Here is an 18,021-nt window from a genome sequence, read left to right on the forward strand (position 1 = left end):
GAAGGGGAGGGGAGCAGGGGGAGGGGAGGGGAGCGGGGGGAGGGAAGGGTAGGGAGGGGAGCGCAGGGGAGGGGAGTGGAGCAGGGGGAGCGGAGCGGAGGAACACTATTCTCCCTTTAGGCAGAAATCAGGCAGCTGATGCACTGTGGATGATTCACTCTTCCTTAAACTGCAGCGTGAGGGCTCCCGGCCGCCAGGGAGGCTGGCTGGAGGCTTTCGCATCCTCTCGGCCGCGTGGGCTCCTGGTGTCCACACTTCCGCTCGGGCCATGCGCCTGGCAACTGGGTAAAGACCTTCTGCCCATCTTTCACAGGTACCCGCACAACTGGCCCGGCTGGAACTGAGACGGCTGGAAGAGCCAGGGCCCGATGCCACGCTGTGCTCTGCATCCCGTCCTGGTTCTCCTAGGCAGTCCTGCCTCAAACATATGCCCCACACGCGCTGGCAACAGACAGCGCGCCTCCCTGCCCCTTCCCTCTGCTTCACCAGACCTCCATACCACGCTCTGTATGAACCCCGGACCTCGTGCTGTGGTCTGATGGCAAGACAGAATGCAGGCTGACGACAGAGATGAAGGCCTGACACTACTTCATACTGACGGGGCAGGTGTGGGACCAACAATTATGCTGAACTGTCAATTATGTATTTTCAGTGTGACATTATATGTACATGACCTTGATGGCGTCTCGGGGCATCATAGAGCCCCCAGGACCTGGCATACTGCATTGGGCACAGATTTCTTACATATTTCTGATGCCTGAAATTTTCTTTTCTTGCTCAAATATGAATTTAGTTTTAAACATTACCCATTTCATCCAACATGTCTATGAGTACAGTGAAAGGAAAGCACGTTCACATCTGCTCTGACACTTAACCAGATGTTTTCTCCAGAGTCACAGGCTTTAAAAAAAGTTCTCCTAAAGCATATTTTGTGTTTCTTTATAAGTCCTTTTGGGGTTACTATCCCAAAACTTACCTACTTTGTTTAGCTCTACTTTTAAAGTTAGGCCACTTCCTGGAAGTGTGTTTGAAATAAACAGAACAGAGCTCTTCAGCGTCTCTCCTGACGGGTCAGCAACTTCACAGGCTTAAACCCTCGCGAGGAGGTGGTTACGCGAGCTCCCAGACTCTGCCTAGGCCGCCTAGCTCAAGCCAACCTGATTCTGTTTCCCACGTTTGTTTCCCGTGGTCCTGAGGACTGAACCCTAGTCATCGTTCACATCAGGCATGTGCTTCGCCCCTGGGCAGCGTCTGTCCTTCCCGTTTCTTCTGAGATGGGGCTTGCTGAGCTGCCCCCGCTGCTCTCGCCCTCGTGACCCTCTGGCCTCACCTTCCCAAGGAGCCGGGCTCGCTGCTGTGGCCACCCACACCTGGCTCCATACCGATTCTTCTGCATCAGCTACTAGTCACAATGCTTCTACTCACATATCCATCTTCCTGAAATTTATTTCTATAGATTTGACATTTCGTAACTTGGAATCATCCATAAAAGTGGGTATCATATTATAGTCACTTTGTCATGTCAGTTAAAAAGTTTCATGAAAGTCCAGGGCGTCTTAATGCCCTGTTAACTGCTCTCCACGAAAGGGAAAGGCCACTGTGCTAAACTGCTCCGTTTTAAGACTAGTCTTTTAAATAGAAGACAAAGCTTCCTTCCAAACCCCAGATGACTAATGTGTTAATAGTCTTTGTTGAAGCATCTCCTGAAAGGTCTAAAGAATTCAGTTCCCTGTCATAAATATGTTCACTTATCCCTACAAAACCACCAAACATATTTGCCCAAAGGGATACTAATGTGTGTGTGCGCGTGCATGCGTGCCTATCTGTGTCTGCCTCTGTCTAAAATACCTACTTTACATATGGGAAGATACTAAAATAGCAGAAGTATCTTACGCCACGGTTTCGCTAGAATCTTCAACACAGTGCCACTTCCAGGTGCGGCGGAGTTTCCCGTGCTCTCGGCAGGCACAGTGCAGTGGTCTGGCGAGGGCAGGTACCGTAAATCACTAACACAGCTCCCTAAAGCATACCTCTGATGTCAGGAGCAATCTCAGATTCCAGTTCCTAGGTTCACCCGCCCTCTGCACACACCACCCATGTCCCTCCGCGGTTTCCCAGTGGAGTTTCTGGAGGACAGCCTAGCAAGGCGCTCTCTGTCTAATCCACCTCCCACTGACCTGGGCCCCTTGGGCGCTGATGTAATTTGATACAGCTGCTGTACTTAATGGGAAATTCTCTTCCTAATATCTACATGTTCTGTATTTTTTTAAAAGAGTACTGTACCCAGTTTACTAGCCTCCTGTCCCATAAATTATCTTACAATAAATGTCAAATTTAGTACCAAGAAAAAAAATGCTTTGCTGAGTAAGCTGGTGTATTTCCTTAAACCAGATAGCAACATCTAGTTAAACTCATCGTGTTTCTTTTTTATGTATTTAGTACAGGGCCTCCAGGGTCTCACTACACAGATCGGACTCACAGTGATCCTCCTGTCTTCAGCCTCCGAAGGGCTGGGATTACAGGCAGTAATCCCACCCAGTCTTTTTTCAGAATTAAATGAGACTGCCAGTTTTTATGGTAATATGCATGTAAGAAAAAAAGGATGAGCAATTAAAAAGGGCTTGTGAAGGGAGAATACTCATCTATCTACTCAACAATACCTACCAAGTCTGTGTCATACTGATTGGTACTGTGAAAGCAAGCATTAGAAGTGGCAGCGAGCAAAGTGACACTCACCAAGGGCTGTCTGCCAGGCGTCATTCTGAGAGCTTTACGTGCAGAGTCTGCAAGTGGCTATTCCCTCATCTCAACTCTCAACACACTGCATGCTTATAATCACCAGTCCACAGGTGAGATTAGGTAATCCCAGAATGTAGCAGGACTAGGTGTTAGCTCAAGAAGTCCCGCCCCATAACTGGTGCTCCTAACCCCCCCGCTGTCTATGCCTCCAAACGCGCTTCAGACCAGGAGTCACCTAGTAAGTTTTCTCCACGGAGGCTTAGAGGCAGAAGCAAGTAGTCAACAAACTAGCGGGCTCTCAGTGAGGAAAGCTCGGGCTCCACTGGAAAGGAGAGCTGGGTCGCTCAGAAAGCTGGAAAGCATCGTTGCCTCCTTTCACTCCTCACGTAACCCTGTGAGGTGGGCTGCACCTCGCGGCAGGCGGGCCATTTGGTCAGTGGAACAGCCAAGCTGCAGCCCAGCTCCAGGCTCCAAGGCTCTGGACCACGCACCAGATGCAGCTCTACCCTGAACGAGGAAGGACCTGACGAGAGCCACAGTGTGGCCACTGGAAGAAGATGGGCCTGCGGGAAGAAGCCACCACCTAGTGTCACATCAAAATAAAGTTAAGGGAGGAGGAGGAGGGGAACTGTGCCAGAGGACGGCCAGCAGCTGCCAAGAGCAAAGAAGGATGGGCATGAGGCGTGAGGGCTGGAAAGTCGGGGCCAGTACTAGCAGAGGGCTTGGGGAGGAGGACGGTGGAAGGGTCCAGATGGACTTCGCAGCCCAGTGGTCAGCAGGGCCCAGGCTCCACACAGTGCTTCCTGCGCCTCCAGCTCGGGGCTGTTCCTGAGCCTCAGGAGTCAGCCCAGGAAGCTCCTTCCTGCACAGCCACAGGCAGCGCCAGCCTCCCAGACATTCTTGGTCTTGGGCGGGCCCAAGTGTGCCGGTGCCCCTCAGCTGAGTTCTTGCTGGCCTGGCTGCAAAGTGAGACCCACCTAGTGCCTCTGTGCTGCACAAAACCCATCCAGACCTCAGAAGCCACCTGGTACACGAGGCGGCAGGGAATTTTTCACAGAGCAGGGACAAGGAGCTGTCTTCCAATCCTCAGGAAGCATAAAGCCGGAGCTCTGCAGCTTGTCCGTACCAACACAACTCACCAGCCTGTCCACGTGCTCCAGTGCCTCCTCCCACCACCCATGCTTCTCAGCTCCCCCCAGCTCAGAATCACACCCAGTTCCTACCCTTTCTGCACCATAGCTCAGAGGTGTGACAGGTGAGAGGAAGCCCTTCTGAGGGGCCAGCTATCCCCATGGACTCCAAGACCAGTCAGGGGACTGTGCCCCAAGACCAAGGGCTGAGAAGGCCCCTAGTGTCCTGGGGTGCAAGGTGGGGAAGTCCCCTAGTGTCCTGGGGTGCAAGGGGCTTCCGTAGAGGGCCAGAAAAACTGGAGAGAAGAGCATGCGCGTGCACACCACACACACACGGCTAGAGATGCAGCTCAGCGTCTGCCTAGCATGCACAAGGTCCTGTACTTGATCCTTAGCTCCATACTAGTACACACACACACACACACACACACACACACACACACACACACGGGCTTGAAAGTCAACAGAAAGAGCTAAGAGTGGGAACTGGGAGCCGTGAATGGGTTCTGGTCCATCCCTCCTATTTTCATGGACTGAACCCTCCTTGAGGTAGGATACCCTTTTGTACCTTGACCTGCCCAAGTCCTAGGGAAGACTCAACATATGTTTTGGTCGCTGATGACCACAGCCACAGCCACAGGTGAGGGACAGGAGGACAAGGGGATGACTTCAGGGGCACATGGAGATGAGCCTCACTTGTGGGGAGACACTCTCCTGAGATGGCAGTGGGACAGAAGCAACGTAGATGGGGGTTGTGGGCAATTTCCTAGGGAAGTGGTAGTTAGCAAGTCTGCCATGGCAGTTAGGGGGCCAGAGCAGAGGGAGAATGTTCCGGAAGGGTCTCTGGCCTCCTGAGGTCAGTGTTGGATTTGCAAAGGAGGAAGATAGTGGCTTGAAGGAAGGGCCCAGAAGTCAGCCAGGACGGAAGGGGCAGAGGCAGCTCCGCTGCAGCTGGCGCTTGAGTACTCCAGAGGCCGCCTGTCGTGCCAGGGGTACAGTGGAGGGAGGACCAGCACAGGGGCCTCGCCCTGCAAAGGGCTGATGGACCTGGCCCAGTGGGCAGGGCCCAGGGCTACAGGCGAGCTGCAGGCGCCAGCGCGACAGAGGAGGCAGAGCCTCAGCAAAGGTGGCTGGGCTGGGTGTGGCACTGCAGACAGCGAGGCCAGCAGAAGCGAGACAGTGCCCAGGAGCAGGACACAACGGGCAGCGATTCTGACAGACAGCCAAAACCAAAGCAGATGAATTCTGTCCCTGCCACTGCACTGAGACTGTTCGTCCCCGTCTCCCCCACTGAACTGCAGTCAGAGCCAACACCCAGTTAGTTACCTCTGCTCCCACATCTAGCGCGATGGCCCTGCACTCTGAGACGCGACTGGTATTGGCTGAAGGACTCTCTCGCTGGACCTCCACAACAGCCTTCTAACGCACACAGGACTTCCTCCTGGCTGCACACAAGGCTTTAGACAGAGCAGCTGTCCTCTCTTTCGGTCCCATTATCTTCCATGTGGAGAGGTTGTCACGGTGAAGACCATCAGAGCGGCTGTCATGGCAACTGTCCTCTACAGGGAGGAGGGGTTTCCTTCCCCTGGAGATGAGACTAGAGGCGAGATCTTAGCGACCATCTACCTAGCCCTGTGGACACAAGGAGGCTGTTTCCACTGGGGTTTCTCAACCAGTATTAATCACAGGACAAGCAACATGGTGGACATTCTGACTGCTTCTGCTGTGCAAACTATGATGTACACACACACACACACACACACACACACACACACACGATGCTGTCACTTGCTGCCCATGGCTGGGTGGGTACAGAGTTCCTTCTTACACAGAATTCTGAGTGCAGCTGACACTCAGAACATCAGATAATCTTCTCAGAGCTGGACAGGCCACAGAGGTCTTCTGCAGTCACAAGTTAAAAGCAACCAGAGGGAAATCTACTGACCATGGAAAACACCCAGTGAGAAAAAGAACAGCCTTTTGGCAAGGAAGGGAGAGTCCCGTGGGGCCACGGAACTAAGGACATCTGAGGAGGAAGAAACCTAGAAGCCTTTCAGTTCTCAGGAAAGAAACCCTGACCCACCCAGCTTGGCACCTGAAATATTCTTTATCCTCTTAGGAACAAAACAGCTTTAGCAGCATTGGAAGGGTGCTAATTCTCCCTTCTGCTTCTTTTTTTTAGGACCCAGCAAGGCAGAGGTTTCCACTTCCGGTACCCCCCACTACGGGCTACTGGTGCTCTCCACCTCCCTCCAAGTGAATCGCCTCCCTCTGGGTTCCTGGCCACACACACCTTCCTGCGCAGAAGCCAGGGCTTGCTGGGAGAGCCCCAAGATATGTGGGCACGGGCTGGAGAGTCCCTGAACCCTGGGCCTGCAGATGGGACGAAGAAAATCATGGCAGTGAGAGCCAGCAAAGCACCCCGGGGGCCTCCTGGGACCCGGCTTCTGTGACTGCGCACACTGGGCGCGCAGGCTAGGAGCCAAGAAGGTGCCCAGCAGCCTCAGGGGCCTCTCCGGGCTGCAGGGCTTTCTCAGGTTTCCTCCTCCCTGCTCTTCTTCGGTTTCTTTCCTTGTTACTCACAGAAACCTGTTTTCCACTCTGGATTCTGCTTTCTTTTCCAGAGCAACTGTTCCTAATGTCTACTGTGTGGTACAGAATTCAGAAAAGTCAGCTGAAAAGTCCCCAGAAGCTATTCAATCTGCCAGGCCCATTAAATAAGAATAATAAAGTGGGGCCCCCTTAGGAAGACTTTAAAGTTGCCCACTGATTCTAAGATGGTCCCAAACCAGGAGCTACTGCGCTGGATTTTCACTAGATTTTCAGTCTTCAGCCTCCGACGCAGTTGAGCCTCTGCTCGGACAGCCACACGGAAACGGCAGATACCTGCTGCAATCAGCAATTCTCAGAGTCGAGTCTATTTCAGAAGCACGGAGCACACTGGCCCTTGACCGGTCCTTAACATCGGAGATCAGGGCAGCAGGTGGCGCTGGGCTTGCATGGGAATCCCACCCCCGGCCCGGTGACACACAGTTTATGTCACCCTGGAGAGTGGCCTGGCTGCACATAGCTGACTCACATGGTGCCGATACTCTGGAGATGCACAGCCTGCACGAGCTGGGATGACTGACCACGGTACCGAAGAAAACGCACGCCATGTTGCTCTTCCGCATACTGGACCGACTACCCATCTGGTGTTACACGACACAGAACCATGGACTTCCTACCCCATTCACGCACCGATAAGCAGTCTACTTCCTGGCTTACACTCTCTGAATGCCTCCCTAGTCTCTTGCCCTTCAACAACATGCCGTTACTTCTTGGCTGATGGCAAGCTGCCTTCTTCATGAGCTCGCCCACAAAGGCCTCCATTCTCCCTTACATCCAGCCCCCACACATCACTTCTTCTTCCCTAACCATGTCGTTTCTGTGGTTGGAATTTAATGCCCTCTGCTTTCTTTCATGGAGCTGCTTCTGTCACCCCTGGCTGGGGAGTTTTCAATATTCTTTTCGCTACTTAGATCACTCGGTGGTGCCCAGCCAGGCTCACAGTGCCCTGCTGGGTGATCTCCTGCCTCCCAGGTCCACACTCTGCTCTTACCTGCCTGCTCTGTGTCCCAGGAGGCCAGCTTCCAAGGACCACGTCACCTAAGCTCTCTGGAGGCGGAGAGAAGCACTAGGTGGCTGATGCCCTCCCTGCGGTGGCTCTGACTAAGGCTGTTCCTCTGCAGCCACGGCTTCCCTTGGGCTTTGTTCCTTACCCCACAGGCCTAGGATGGTCACAGCTTCCTGTTACTGACCGTTCCTAGACATTGGACTGAATCTTCACGACTCCCTCAATTTTAGTTTCTTCATTAAACTCTGTTAAACTATTCTGAGAGTTCTATCTGTTGCCAGCCTCAGGGAATACAGGCTCAGGGAAATGCTCCCTAAGGCCCCGATTGGGGGGGGGGGCTGAGTACTGCTGGCGCGCTCGGAACCCACGAACCCCTGCCGTGCGCCTCCATGCCAGTCGCAACCTCCAACTGTGGCCATCCAACGCGGTGCGCGGCGAACAACCAGCTGGGTGGCTCTCTTGGGCTCATTAGTTAAGAAACCCAGAAACCAACAATAGGCAGCAAAGGGTATGCAGACTGCTAGAAGCAGCTGTGTTGGCAACCAGGCTGATGAATGGGAAAGCAGGAGAGAAGACACAGGGAGGGTAGGAACAAGGCTGAATACTTTGTGAACAACCATTTTTTTTCTGGAAGCTTCTCTCCCTATGCCTATGGATGCGCTAGACCTGCCTTACCACAGCCCTCCTCTGAACCTGAATCAGCATGAGTCAGGAGTCTTCTTCTTCCCCCAGGAAGGCCCTGAGGGAAGACAGACAAGGACCCCTGTAGTCAGCAGAGAGTTCTAGATACCAGGCCTGCAATGGGAGCAAGTACAAAAGACAAGCTGTTTGGTCCCAGAAATCTGGGATCAGATCAGAGGGGTGCCCCACGGAACACAGAGGAATCTCTACCCAATTCTTCAAAGGAGAAGAGCGTCTACAGGCACGAATGACATAACTGACAGTGACAAGCAGTCAGATCCAGAGAACACGCTGAGACCAGTCACAGAGAAGGCGATGGGAGAGCAGGAGTGACATAAAGGGCACTGCAGCACCGCGCTGGCTTGTCCTGGGAGCACAGCAACACTCATCCTACGGTCTCTGAAGCAGACTGGGTCTGGGAAGCAAAGCTCACTCTGCCCAACAAGCTTAGCATGTAGTGTTGACGGCTTAGGCACAGTGCGGAGGAGTCTGTCCACGCTTCCTCACCCACCTAGCTCCTCTTAGGGTCACTTATTAGCCCAGGCCACAGGTCGGGGACTGTGCTCCTTGAGGCTCGGTGACACTGAGGTCGCACAGCTGGCCGATGGCAGAGCTGGGACTCATCCCAATTTTACATGACCCCGAAGTCCATCTTCTCTAACTCTATGAGCACCTTTGGGGCTAACAGCCAACTGAAGGAGAATTAAGTAAACTACCCATTGGTTGTGATCTGCTTCCCAACTAAGAAATAAGACACTTGAGAGTGAGAAAGTGTTCGTGTTCCAGGACCGTGTCTTGAATTGCTATTCCTGGCTTAGTCTGAGAGTTCAATAAATGGTTTTGATATTGATGATGACAATGCAAATTAAAGCACCAGTCAGGATCTATTGTTCTTTTACACTGCTAAAAGTTTAGAACTACTGACTAGGAATGAATAAATCCATGAGCACACGACAAAGCAAACAAGGTGAGCACCTTTCTGTTTCACTGAAGTGCCCTGTAATTCCACACCCAGCTTTAAAATCCCAATTCACTCAGGTGTTTTTTGTTTTTTTTTTTTTTTTTTTTTTTTTTTGCAGAACCGGGGATTAAACTCAGGTCCTTGCACTTGCCAGGCAAGTGCTTATTCTACTAAATTATCTGCCCAGCCCCTCCCAATTCATTGATAGAAAACAAAATTATGATAAACTCTTGTCACCACATTTATCATGTGAAAGAATGACTGGCTGAGAGGAAACACACACACACAAATACTCCCTCACGCATGCATGTTCGCACGCACGTGCACCCCACACACGCCAATCTTCCTAGATCCTTAGCTCCCTCTTTAACAGCTAGACTGAGGCACCAGCTGTTCAAGCGGTGGAGGAGTACAATGGTGCCCAACTGTGAGGACAGTGGAGGCAGCAGACAGCACTGACAAGCCTGCTCAGTGAGCAGCCTGGGCGTGGAGACGTAGCCCGAGAGGCAGCCCTGGCGACTCGATTGCAACTCGCCCCCCAAAGGCTGGGAGACGTAGCCCGAGAGACAGCCCTGGAGACTCGATTGCAAGTCGCCCCGCAAAGGCTGGGAAGGCCCGCAGCTACCTCCACATAAGACTGTAACTATAATGGACCGTCTCTTTCCAGAGCTACAAGTCAAAACACACCCTTCCTTTTACCTTCACTAGTGGGGAGGATCTGACTGCCGGTGTGCTCCTTCTTGTGCATGTGAATGCTCGCCATCAGGCAATGGCATGTGTGCCCAACCTAATTCTCCTTACCGTTTACTAACACAAAGAGATTATACCTGCTTCTCGATACTATATAATAATAATAAATACTATTTGAGGTTAATAAAATAATTTTCATTTCTTTGACCTTCCTTCCTGGGTTCTATGAACGTAACTACTGTTCAAGGTCCTCTACTAAGTCTGGATGGTGGCAGAAATTAGTAACAGACACCATGTTAGACATATAAAGATCTGTCTGTCCCTCCTCTCTAATTACTGGCTTCGTAACTTGAGGTAGACCTGTGACTCCCTGAGCATGTGTCTCCTCTGTAAGAGAAAAGGAAAGTGTCTCTCTGAAAGAATGGTGGATGGAGCAAGAGGGCTGTATTACTTCAAGCCACCTGTGCATTCTATTTTTAGAAGAAAAATGTGATGAAATATATTTTGCATTCAAAATCCCCAAGTCTACTATTTTTAAACTGAAATGCTTAGTGAAAAAAAAACAAAAACTGTTTCTGTTCATGAGCAAATTCCCACTCTGTGGGTTGATGGTTACTTAGAAGAATTGTTCATGATGGCCTAACAGAACTTTGATGACTAGAATGAAAAGTTTGAAATAGCATGTGTGTTTTTAGGTATAATGGAAATTTCTGGAATGTCACATATAAACAATGTTTTCTGTGAGAAGTGAGATATTTTCTTTATATATTTTGAAATGCTCAATATTTTATTATGAGAATTTGCTAATTTTATAATCACTAAGGCATAAATGTAAGTAATAACTACTATGGAATCACTGTAGTTGGAAACTGTCCACAGGTCCACATGGAAAACTGCTATACTGTAACAGGAATATGATTACACAGCTTTCAAACATAATTGCCACTACTGAGTCCACATTTGCTAAGTGCTCCACATTCAACTTTTGCTATTCACGTTATGAGCCTGTACTATGCTAGCTAGCATAGTGTTGGCAAACTACAGCCCATGCCAAACTACAGTTCAACGTTTTCATCAGGAAAGCCTTCTCATACTGTCTGTAGCTGTTTTGTGATAAAATATCATAGCAAATAATTTCAACAAAGACCATATTGTTATAAAAACCTAAAATCTTTACTACTTAACCCTTCACAGAAAAAAGAAAACCACCATCCCCTGTGTTAGGTAATGAGGATTGGAGGGGAAGAAATCCTCCCCTGGCCATGTCACGATGGAACTTAAAGAGCTCAGTCCAGTGAGGCTTAACTCATAACACAAATAAGTATGACTCTTCTCCTCAGGTGACTGAGACATGCTCACAAAAAAGGCATGTTGGAAGCTACTGCAAAGTATTATGGGAATAACACAGACTGCAAAGAACAGTAACAATGAAAAAACACATCAGGGGCAAAGACCCTATGATGACAGAAAAAATTGACTTTATAAAAAAGAAAAAGCAAATAACAAGAAAGCCACCTGGCTAAAGTTCAAAAACCAGGCAAAGTGTATGACACCAGATAAGGCCAGAGAGAACATGATCAGAGCAGGCCAGCTGTGAAGGCCACGATAAGGAGTGACCACACTATCTGAGGAGAAATGGGCTTCCAGAAGGGTCCCCAGTGCTATGGGAGACATTAGGAGACAGTAGAATTTCTGTAGCTCCAGAGAAGGGCTAGAGGAGAACCAGTGGAATGGGTCACTGCAGGGACTTAGGAGGTCATAAGACCTTTGACCTTGGAAGAGTGATGGCAAAGATTAAAGTCCAAAGGACGTATGGAAAGTAAGGTCATCAAATAGCCCAAGTCTTCCGATGCTCTGATAGGTACTGTGGTCCCAGGGACAATACAGATATCCAAAGAGAAAATATGCTTCACTGGCTTTCCTTGCCCCATTTGTCCATGTGTCCTGAGAGTAGTGGATGCTCATTTCACGACCATCAATGACGTTCATTTCCTTATATGTTCTTGTTCAATCATGCATCTTGGTCCATGCAATCAACAAATTAGGTATGCATCAAATACTAAGTTTTGAGTAGCAAGGTAGGAGCAAGCAGATTTCCTGAAGTCCTCACTGCCATCTCGCAGATCCATGAGGAAGGAAGGCACATCTGCCAAGCTGTGGTAAAGTCAGGGTATCCTCAACTCTGTTGCTCAGCTTAACAAATAGTTATATAAGATTGCATACACGATTGAATATTACTGTTTGTTTTCTGGAAATCTTAAATTTTTGTTCTTGTCTCTCTGCTTTTCTTCTTTTACGCTTTTTTAAAATTTAAAGAAAATATAGTAATAATAGATATGACATTAGAAATGGATACACACGTTAGTTATTCTTGTTCTGAAATTATGCAATGTATGTATTGTTGTATGTCACCCTGTTTCTGTCTTTGCTTCTAATTTTTGTCTTTGTTTTTGTTATTACTCTTCAAGGTAAAATTTTTTTAAAAAGTAAAGTCAGGATATAAGGAAAAAGGTTAGACCCTGCAGGACCTGGCTTAACACAGGAGTTTCTACACTTTCCTGGGGTGTTCTGAGTCCGAGCCACGTCCCTCTTCTGGTCTGAAAGCCAGGCTCACTGCATTACTGGGTCATGAAGTTCACCAGAGCACTATGAGCAGCTGCACAGAAGGGGCTTCTGATCTGACCGTGGTAAAGGGTAAAGGAGAAAGCCTTCCACCTTGCTCTGCAGGAAGTGGCTTCTCTGCATCCCCCTTCCGGCCCCCTGGAATTGGCTATGAGCTGGGTTCTCCTCAGGCTCGTGCTCCACAGCCAAACTCACAGCCTCTCTGGCAGCAATTGCTCCACGCCCTAGGCGTCCAACATCCCCAACCCCCTCCTGTTACTCGCTACACCCCAGGGGATGACGCTAGCTGCTTCACAGAATTACCTAGGATACATGGACGTGTGTCCCCAGCCTCAATCTCACGCTTATGCCTTATGAGAAACAGCTCAGGCTTGGTAATAGCTCAGGCTCAAACCCTGGCCCCATCCTTCTTATCTGTGTGACCCTTGCTGTACTTTAGCTCCTCCTCCATCAGGGAGGACTGTACTAGCCTCTACTTCCTGTCATTAATGTGCGGTTACATGTGGAAGAGAAAGTCTAGAAAGTCGCCTGCTATGGGACATGAACTCTCTGAGCTCTAGAAAGGTATATGAAGCTCCAATAAATCCCTGAAGGCATCTCACATTCCAAATGTCCAAAACTGAACCCCCCCACACACATTGCACAGCTTTATTGTGATCTGACAAATTTACATCTAATGTGTATGGTTTGGTGTGTCTGGACACATGTAAATACCTGACACGACTACCACACCAGTGACGGCCACAGTCAACACACCCCAGAGTCTCCCTGAGTCTCGTGCTTTTGTCTTCATCTCTGTGCCCATGGTGGCAACGTCTGACGTGACATCTGCTCTTTCCTCAAGGTGTCAGGCAGAGCGTCAACTACAGGCATGCGTTGCACAGCAGCCTCTAGAGCTTATTAATAGTCGCTGAAGCTCGGGGGCAGGGTGAGAATTAGACACATTCTGCACACGCACCAACTCCACGGCGCTGTCGGTATGCACTGCGAGCACATACTAAGGAAGAAAGTCACTGGAACTACACTCATCGAAACACAGTGCACTATTTTTCTCCACTCACGATAACAACTATTTTATTCTTGCCCCTAGGAATAAAAGTGAATCCTTTCCTTCTTTGCTGTTTTATTTTTACCACACATCATCCAGATGAGCAGGCGTCATATCTGCACCTGTGGCTCACCTGACAACCCATCAGCCTTTCCTCCTGCTCTCCCCACCCCCCTCCTCTTCTCTGTTAGTCTCCTGTCTACACAAGCGCAGTCTTGGTCCAGTGCCAAGCCAGTGTCTCCTTGTGCAGTCCATCCTGTTCACACCAACCAACTGCCCTCTTCAGACTGCTTTGGGCCCAACCCCTGGAGCCACGTGTGGTTCCTCCTTTTCTCTCACCCCACAGACTCTAGAGTCTTTCTTCAAAACATACCCAGAATCACACCGTCGCACTCTTCCAGACAGACTGCTAACCACCTGGCCAAGCCACCACTGTGGCTTGCCAGACTACTGAAACTCCCAACTAGTTTCACATACACCCTGCACTCAATGTGGCAACCAACATGATTGCACTAAAACGTAAATCAGACTCCGTCAAAACCCACTGCTCAGAACCCAGTTTCCTGTTTCACAAAGAATAAAAGCCAGGTTTCTTACAAATAGTACACCAGGACCTATACCATCTGCCCGCTCCCTCCGCGCTTCCCTGGCCCCACATCCTGCTCTTCCTCTTCAGCCACATCAACCTTAGTTCTTCCTCAAACCCACAGGTCATGGGTACCTCACGGCCCCGCTATCACGGCAAGGCCCCTCCTGGAATGTTCTCACTTGGGACTTCTATGACTGCCTTTGTCACTTGCTTTGGGGCTGCCCCCAAAGTGACTTTGGTCTTCAGGTCTGCCTCTTTATCAGTTCCTCCTCTTCACCTCACTTTCCCCAATTATTCCCTATCCTTAGCATCTAAAACTTTTTTTTTTCCTTTTTGCCATGCAGGCATTGAGCCAGAGGCACTGAGCTGCATCTCTAGCCCGCCCTCCCTCCCTCCCTCTCTCTGAGACAGGGTCTTGCTAAGTCCCTACGTTGCCCAGGCTGGGCTCAAACTTATATTCTGCACTTATTTTATTTATAACCTGTACTGCTAGACATTAAATCCTATGAAAACAGGTAACTTCGTCTGTTTGCTCAGTGTTGCATTTCCAGGGCTGAGAAGAGCATCTGACACACAGCAGATGCTTGGTTCATCTACACTGACTGAATGAACTAACTGCCCAAGAACTCGGGGCTTGTGTAGGCTGCATCAAGTACTCTTGCCAACTGAAGGTCAGGCAGAACTCCGGACCAATCACCTCGGAATGACAGTGTGAGTCAAGGAGGATGTGTAATGAAAAACAGTACTTCACATACTTGTTTATTCTGCAAAATGAAATGTGCCCATATTCTGAGTTCTGATTAAAAATATAAAATGCCCTTAGCGTGACCTCTTGTGACTGAGCTACACTCTTGTCAGGCAGAAGGTCAACGAAAGCATGACTGGAATACTGAATTGCGTTTCTATTCTTGGTTCAGCCTACAAATCATTTTATTTCTCCTTTTCTATGGCTAAATAGATACGTCAGCAGGCAATTAATTATTGCTATGATAAACTGTCACGTTTTATGGACTAAAAAGGTAACTACTGAGTAGATATGAGATGCACCTCAAAGGAGGGACAAATCCAGTTCTCTTGGACTAACAGTAATATCGAAAGCGGGGCTAGCACACGGCAGTGAGATGAACTGGCAAGCAGCAAGGTTTATGTCCATAGTTTCACTCTTAGCACTTAAAAAAGAGCAATGAGAACCACCACCATCCCAAAAAAACTCTACTCCCCGTGGGAAGCTCCAGCCCATCACCACAAGCTAATCTGAATATGGGATTGTTCAGAGTGTGGGTCTGTGGCAAAGTCATAAACAATCGAAAAAGTTATACTGTGCTGTCATTATAATGTGGGGGGTCAAGTCCAGGGCCTGGTAAGAACGTTCATCAGTGAATGAACAGATGTGAAGGACCACTTGGGCGACTCTCCTTGAAAGAAGAGCAGATGTCTCTGTTTTGGCTGTGCCTGACCCTGTCTCTATGCATTGTTAGGTACAGAGCTGGCGAGGATTTCTCCTTATCTCTCCAACTGGCCTTAAGCATACTGGTCTAGCTAAGGTGCTGGTGGTAGTCTGTGAAGATGGCGCATGTGTTTCCCTGAGAACACGCACCTGCTGCTCTTTAATATGAGCCGGGTGGAGACAGGACGAAGAGCCAGTGCTCCACACTGTCGGCTGGGATTAGCTTTCAGTAGAGGTTATGACTTCCCAGGGCTTGAAAGATTACACATAAGAGCTGAAGCACAGGACCCCAAAACATTAGATACTATCTCAACAATATGATGCAAATTACTTTTTTCTGCATGTCCTTCTCTCTGCAAATTGCAGAGGTAAACGCAGGCCTCCTACCCAGCCCAGATCACAGTACTCACCTACTTCCTGCAATTCTCAGTCATTCATCCTCAAGCCACTCCTCCTCCATGACTGAATAAAGTCTGGGTTTGGCCCTGGGTAGAGGCCTTTGTTCTGGATAGCCATCCCCATGGCTGGACTTAGGACCCCTTGGCTCCCCGTAAGTATAAATGTGTCTTAGTGTCTTTATTCTCCCTGTCAGTTGCACTTGCAGTAGTAGACTGGAATTAACTTGATGGGATTCCAATAACTTATCCATGAGGTTACAAATATAAACTTCCTGGACTGATACGAGGATCAAAAAGGGCTCCCTCCAAATAGATAAAGCAAGTGTGACAGTGGAGCCCTGCTCTGCCACAGAGGGCTAAGCTCGAGTCACTTGTGGGATACGGGATACACCTTGAGACCCTATGTTAAGCGAAACCAGTGGGACGCACGATCTAGTAGGTGTCACATGGTTTTTCCTGTCTGAGAAAGGCAAAGTATAAATAAAGAGCACAATAAGAGCTCTGCAACAGAAAGCAAGGGCCCAGGTCTTCCTAAAATGGGAGTGGATCTGGAGAGTGAGGGACGGCAGGAGGAAGGGACGAAAGATGGACAAAGTGACTGAGATGCTCATGCACACACTCCGACCCCAGATGAGGAGAGCAACATTACACACTGCAAAGGTGGACTGAAAATGAGGAAGGGGATAAAGGGATGGGCGGAGGCAGCGGGGCGGGGCGAAAAGGGATGAAGCTGCATCACACACACCTACCAATCCCCGTACGGAATGTAAACGGTATGCACGACAAACATGCACTAATAAAAAATAATAAACCAAATACAAAAGACTTGTACCTCTGAACCACATCCACAGTCCAGAACTAGATTTAGCAAAATGAGAATAACAAATCTAATCAGCCAATCCGGGTCCTGTGGAGAAAACACTGTTACTGTAATCATGACACAGGGTTATGAAGAAAGACACCTAAAAGCTTTGGGCCTGAGCAGCCATAAGCCAAGTGACGGGGTAAGTTCTCAAGCCCAGCGACCTTCAGTTTCCTAAAGTGCATGCCATGGAGCACCATGCCTAGAGCTACCATACAGAAGAGGGTGACCATGAGGACCTTCCGTGTAGCAAGGGCGCAGCAAAGCACAGTGCCTTCCCTGGGCTGTCCAAATCTGCTGAACAGAAAGCCTGAGTACAGAGTATACAGAACAGAGCTGTTACCACTGATCTGTTTCCAGATAGTATGTCCCTGAAACATTCTGCCAATCGAGCACAAGGACTTGTGACACAAACAGAAACCCTGGATTGAAGGATGGTGAACATGCCAGAAAAGGAAGTACACGCAGGGCAGGGCAGCGTGTGGGGCTCCTCTTCCTGCTCTGGGCAGGGCAGCAAGGGGAGAAGCCAAGCGGGACAGGAAGCCACCTGAGCTGGGCATCTCTGGCCTTTCCCAGGCGTGGCACTGGCACTGGAAGGTCACTGCTTACTGCTCTGCGACAACACAGCTCCCAGCTGCCCCGGATAGAGGGTGGAGGTATCTCTGTACCTGTTTGGTTGTCGCTGTTTTCTAACCCAATAATCCCATCCATCTACGTAGCCATTCACTCTTTCATTCAGTTGTCTCAAGAAGCATGTTCTGAGCCCTTACATAAACATGCCACATGCAGTGAGGGGGGATGGTATACCGATGAAGGATTTCTATTTCAGGAGAGTTAGAGAACTGTTAGGGTCATCTGCATAGTCCAACAGTCCATTTACATCTAGGTGTGTCTGACTTAAGACTTTGAAGTAGACATTTTAACATTTACTAAGACATTATCTTTCCACCACTACGCTACATATGCACTCAGGCAATCTCACAGTTATTATTTGGCATCCCCATTCTATAAGATACACAAAGGTGAAGCTACACCTACAATAAGTAGAACATAAAGACAGGACTGGAAGAATGTTAGGTCACACGTAGTTCTTAACTGGCAAAGCGGAGCTCTAAATCATTTGTTAAGAGGAGTGAGAATCGGCCTCATCCTGTTGGCTGCATTCCTTTCTCTGAGATTTGAGCGACTGGTTCCTTCTGTATATCTGTTCTCAGAAGCAATAAAAAGAAGGCTGGGGT

General features: G+C 49.2%; 1 protein-coding gene across 1 annotated transcript in view; it reads right to left on the reverse strand.

Annotated features, from left to right (window-relative positions):
• The window catches only part of Endod1 (endonuclease domain containing 1), a 14,388-nt gene extending 7,147 nt beyond the window's left edge, over positions 1-7,241 (reverse strand). The window contains exons 1-2 of the mRNA XM_023709521.1: positions 7,187-7,241; positions 6,616-6,755 (exon numbers count right to left, since the gene is read on the reverse strand). Of these exons, the coding sequence (XP_023565289.1) occupies positions 6,616-6,755; positions 7,187-7,241 (195 nt within the window). The remainder of the gene's footprint in view (positions 1-6,615; positions 6,756-7,186) is intronic.
• Positions 7,242-18,021: the final 10,780 nt, after the last annotated feature.

This window comes from Octodon degus, unplaced genomic scaffold (genome assembly GCF_000260255.1).
Source record: "Octodon degus isolate 3935 unplaced genomic scaffold, OctDeg1.0 scaffold00012, whole genome shotgun sequence".
NCBI lineage: Eukaryota > Metazoa > Chordata > Mammalia > Rodentia > Octodontidae > Octodon > Octodon degus.